The 4,595-nt window shown below is 43.6% G+C and overlaps 1 protein-coding gene across 1 annotated transcript; it reads left to right on the forward strand.

Annotated features, from left to right (window-relative positions):
* LOC116187670 (heterogeneous nuclear ribonucleoprotein Q) lies at positions 1-4,595 on the forward strand. Its single transcript, XM_031516555.1, has 9 exons — positions 1-422; positions 635-1,068; positions 1,165-1,281; positions 1,372-1,512; positions 1,608-1,784; positions 3,268-3,475; positions 3,617-3,789; positions 3,933-4,018; positions 4,126-4,595. The coding sequence occupies exons 2-9, from the start codon at positions 670-672 to the stop codon at positions 4,262-4,264; spliced, it is 1,440 nt and encodes a 479-aa protein (XP_031372415.1). The 5' UTR covers positions 1-422; positions 635-669; the 3' UTR covers positions 4,265-4,595.

A 4,595-nucleotide genomic window follows, 5' to 3' on the forward strand; every position in this document is an offset into this window, starting at 1 on the left:
ACAAACTCCCAAGGACGCACGGAAGAAATCAGCAAGCACATCAAAGAACGATTTGGATGAGGATGTCGAAAGTAGATGTTTGTTCATCACAAGATTAGTACATTTGTACTATGACCGGTCCGATTAGGAGAAAAAGAAGAACCGGCGGATTCCGGTTCAAAGCCCAGGCGACGTCCCACGCCATAACGGCCGCAACCTGTATGCACGAAGGCCCAAGCCCATCTTCCCGCTGGCCGTCTTCGTCTCTCTTCCTCATTTCCCCCGCTGCAGCTCCTCATTGTCCCCTCGGTGGCTGCTGCTGACTGCTCCCGCCTGTTCTCTTCCCCCGTTCTTTCTCACGCCCGGCGATCTCCAATCCACAGCGTCAACTACCGCCGTCCCCCAGAGCCGCCGTGCTGTCGGTCCAAGCTCAAGTGAATGAGGTGAGTGTCAATTCCCATTCTAGGGTTTTGCAGATTCTTCCGCCCAAATCAGTCAGTGGAGTATTCTGGAACCGTCGCATGATGGCCCCAGCAATACAGAAACACCTGCTGTCGTTTCAATTGTTGTTGTTCTCGATGGGCCTCAGTGGCTTCTGGGTACTGCGGTTTAGCTTGGTCCTTGTATTGTGAATTGGTTTGCTGATCGAATGCAGTACTGAGATGAGAAGCGGTGGAGCTTGAACCAGACATGGCGGAGGGTGCGGAGGTTGAGGACCGGGTCGACCTTGATGAAGATAATTACATGGAAGACGTCGACGAGGACATCGAAGAACAGCTGGACGATGAAGGAGAAGGAGGAGGCGCTAAGCATGATACTGATGACAATGCCGAGGAGAATGATTCGAAGAGCGAGTCTGATGGGGATGACCGGTCACCCGAGGAGGAACAGAGTCATGCCGCCGCTGAGCCCGCAGAAGTTGAAGAAGAGAGGCCTACACCTTCCCTGAATGGCGATGACATGGACAAGCATGCCGAGCTTCTCTCTCTTCCTCCCCATGGGTCTGAAGTTTTCATTGGAGGTCTTCCAAGGGATGTCTTGGAGGAAGACTTGAGAGACTTGTGCGAACCGATTGGAGAAGTATTCGAGGTTGGACATTCGGGCTGATTTCCTCTGCTGGCATGGCATATTTGCCACTGTGTCTGGGTTTTGATCATCCATATCTGCTGTCCATCTGATTTTCAGGTAAGGCTAATTAAGGACAAGGGGACCGGTGAAAGCAAGGGTTATGCTTTTGTGTCATTCAGAACACAGGAGGAAGCACAGAAGGCTATAGAGGAATTGCATAGTAAAGAATTTAAGGTCATTTTGGCGCTTCGACTTTCCTTTTTTATCTGATTCCCCATTCAAAGGTTTCTGCTTTTCATCATATCTTTGGATGCCTCATTACAGGGTAAAACGCTTAGGTGCTCATTAGCTGAAAGTAAAAATCGGTTATTTATTGGCAATGTTCCAAAGAGTTTGAAGGATGATGAGTTTAGAAAAGCTATCGAGGAGGTTGGACCAGGAGTGGAAAACATCGAGCTCATTAAGGTGGACTTTTGACTCCTGAAACATTTATCTGCTGTTTTTAGGATGAACCCGAAAATGCTGAAGTTGCTGCTACTGTTTTCTTCTACAAATTGCAGGATCCTCAAAATCCAAGTCGCAATCGTGGGTTTGCTTTTGTTTTATATTATAATAATGCATGTGCTGATTATTCAAGGCAAAAAATGTCGAATGCGAATTTCAAGCTGGATGGTAATACCCCAACTGTCACCTGGGCTGATCCAAAGAGTGCGCCTGATCATTCTGCTGCTTCCCAGGTATCTCAATACAAAGAACCATGAGCATCATCGTCTTACTCTCCTAACATCATTAATCTTAGGTTAAAATTGCCTGTACCGTTTTTGATATCATCTTTTTTTGTTTTTTTGGCATGAGTTTTTTATATGAAATGTTACATATCGAAAGCTGTCAAATTTTTTTATCTTTTTTCTGGTATGAGCAATTTCTGCGTGATTTCAAGATGCTTAGTTATGGGAAAATGAGACAGCTATGAAGGAGAGTTGTGTTTTGAGGACTTCTTTTTATAATGTATGAATAGATTGGAAGCACGACCAAGTACAGACTTGTTGGTAAAAGCAAAATGATTTTCTCTCGATATTTTGACCCGGTAGAAGTGGCTTGATAGTGCAAGTGATCTTTTAGGTAATATCAAGGTATAGTTGGATGGAAATATCTTAAATAAGTTGCTCTTCCATTAATGAGATGAGTTGAATGCCAATAGTAACATGGTATGCATTTTTGTTTCGGTCAATGGAGGCAAGGAATAACAGGCTTTGGGGGTGGATTTAACATTTGAAATGCACCTTGTAATGGAACTCTGATCTTGCTTGTGTAAGTGCTGTCAAAGCTGCGAGCTTCTTGTTATGAGAAATGCACTTCAGTAAATTGCCCATTATGTTGCTAAGAAACACGGGATTGCCTACTCGACAATGTTCTACTGAATTTTTGTACATTCTGGGTCATCAAATTGCTGATATAGATCCTTGTATGTGCTCCGTAAGTGGAGATAGGCGTACCTAAGTTATAAATTTGTCTGTGCAGAAAGCTACGAGAAAGCTTTTTGGACTGTTCCATATTTAGTTACTGCTGAAGATAATTTTCTGAAACATTGTGTTTGGCTTCAAACTTGTTCTGTTGAAATGTTGCCCCATTTTATAAAAGGAGAGTTATGCAACACTGTAGCAGATCTTACATGGTTTATTGTCTGGAAATAGATGCCTTATGTCTAATTGTGTTGGCATATGTTTCAGGATCATTGTTTGACTCAAGGCTACTGGCTGGTTTACTTAAAAGCATCCTATTATGTATTTTTGCTCCTGTATATCTGAATTCATGTCTGCATGATACTTTTTATTGACTCTAAGAGGAAGTTGCCTTCTCAGTTGGCGATGTATGCACAACATCAGTTGTTTAGCATAATTGACCTAAGTCTATCAACTTGGTTTTTCAGACCCTTTTCTTGTGTGTTAAGATAGGTACTCTAGGGATTTATGCTTCTTTTGTTACTCAATGTGAACTACATAAAGAATAATTATCACACTTTTCCATATTATGAGTCGTTACAGACAGGTGCATGTAGTTGGTACAGGTAGTTGTATTAACTAAAATACATCCTTGCTTCTGTCTAGTGTCAAGTGCATGAGTTTCTTTGTTTTGTCTTAGAATAGGTTTCGTGGTTTTGAGATTCTTTTGGGGTGGTTGTCTTTTGAGATGACATGCTTTTTTGGATGTGTTTATCAGGTGAAGGCTCTTTATGTGAAGAACATTCCTGAGAACACTACAACCGAACAACTGAAAGAACTCTTTCAAAGGCATGGAGAAGTAGTCAAAGTGGTCATGCCGCCATCCAAATCTGGCAGTAACAAAAGAGATTTCGGGTTTGTTCATTATGCTGAACGGTCAAGTGCATTGAAGGCTGTCAAAGACTCAGAAAAATATGAGATTGATGGTAAATACTTTAGACTACCTCTGGAACTGAAAGCCATTCAGGATAAATTTCAGTGCCAGGTTTAGCGAATCTGCCTTTAGTCATAAGCTTGGTGGATAAATCTCTGCGGTGATATAACATACTGCGGCACATGAATTTCAGGACATGCTTTGGAGGTTGTCCTTGCTAAACCACAAAGTGAGAAGAAACCTGATATCTATAACAGTGGGCTCCATGCAAATCCGCTTCCGAATGCTGGATATGGTGGTTTCGTTTCCAGTCCTTTTGGTCCTCCACACACAGGATATGGTGGTGTTTCCTCCAGCTTTCAGCAGGTAAAGAGTGCTGCCAGCCTCCTCCCCACCCCCCCCCCCCCCCCCCCCCCCAAAAAAAAAAAAAAAAAATCGTTTTCCATCTTTAGGCTGTTTTCTTTTGTCAACTGATAAATTGTGGCATTACAATGAATTATAATATACAGCCAGTGATATATGGGAGGGGGCCGATGCCATCTGGGATGCACATGGTTCCAATGGTTCTACCGGATGGTCGAATTGGCTATGTCCTGTAAGTTGCCAGGCAGATCAGATCTTGTAATTTGCTTTTTGATTCTCCGTCTCTGACTGTCAGCAAAACTTGTTCCACCTTGAAAGCGATGTATGATCTTCGTGCAGACAACAGCCTGGTGTACAGATGCCACATCCTCGGCCTCGTAGGATCGATAATCGGAATGGGCAGGCTGGACGAGGCGGGGGAGTAGGAGGGAGTGGCAGTGAAGAAGGCAACCGCAGCAGGAGATACCGACCCTATTAAATCAAGTGGGCTTATAGACGGTGGCAGACATACTGATGCTGAAGAGTACCTCCGGAAAAGAAATCAAGTGACGGTGGGAGTTGAAGGGGGAGGGTCACTTTAGGACTTGGTGAGCTGCAAACTTCTCTCCCCTTTGGAGTCTTCGACTGAATCCCGTTGCTTGAGAGAACAAGAATAACCTACTGCTGAGTCGTGTTGATGGATCGGGGTTGCTCCTTTGGACAAACGATCTCAATTTGCTTTGTCTGTAGAAACTGACTTTATGTGAGATTGCGGGTACTGCTCCTCTCATAGTCATAAATGAATTTTCCCAACTTATTCTCTTTTTCTC

The sequence above is a fragment of the Punica granatum genome, chromosome 1 (assembly GCF_007655135.1).
Source record: "Punica granatum isolate Tunisia-2019 chromosome 1, ASM765513v2, whole genome shotgun sequence".
NCBI lineage: Eukaryota > Viridiplantae > Streptophyta > Magnoliopsida > Myrtales > Lythraceae > Punica > Punica granatum.

Bases quoted from the DNA above. Each gene is read 5' to 3' on its own strand.
- LOC116187670 (XM_031516555.1), top strand. From the start codon at position 670: ATGGCGGAGGGTGCGGAGGTTGAGGACCGGGTCGACCTTGATGAAGAT. The intron at 1,513-1,607 runs GTGGACTTTTGA...TACAAATTGCAG, and splicing joins AAAACATCGAGCTCATTAAG to GATCCTCAAAATCCAAGTCG. The intron at 1,785-3,267 runs GTATCTCAATAC...TGTGTTTATCAG, and splicing joins ATCATTCTGCTGCTTCCCAG to GTGAAGGCTCTTTATGTGAA.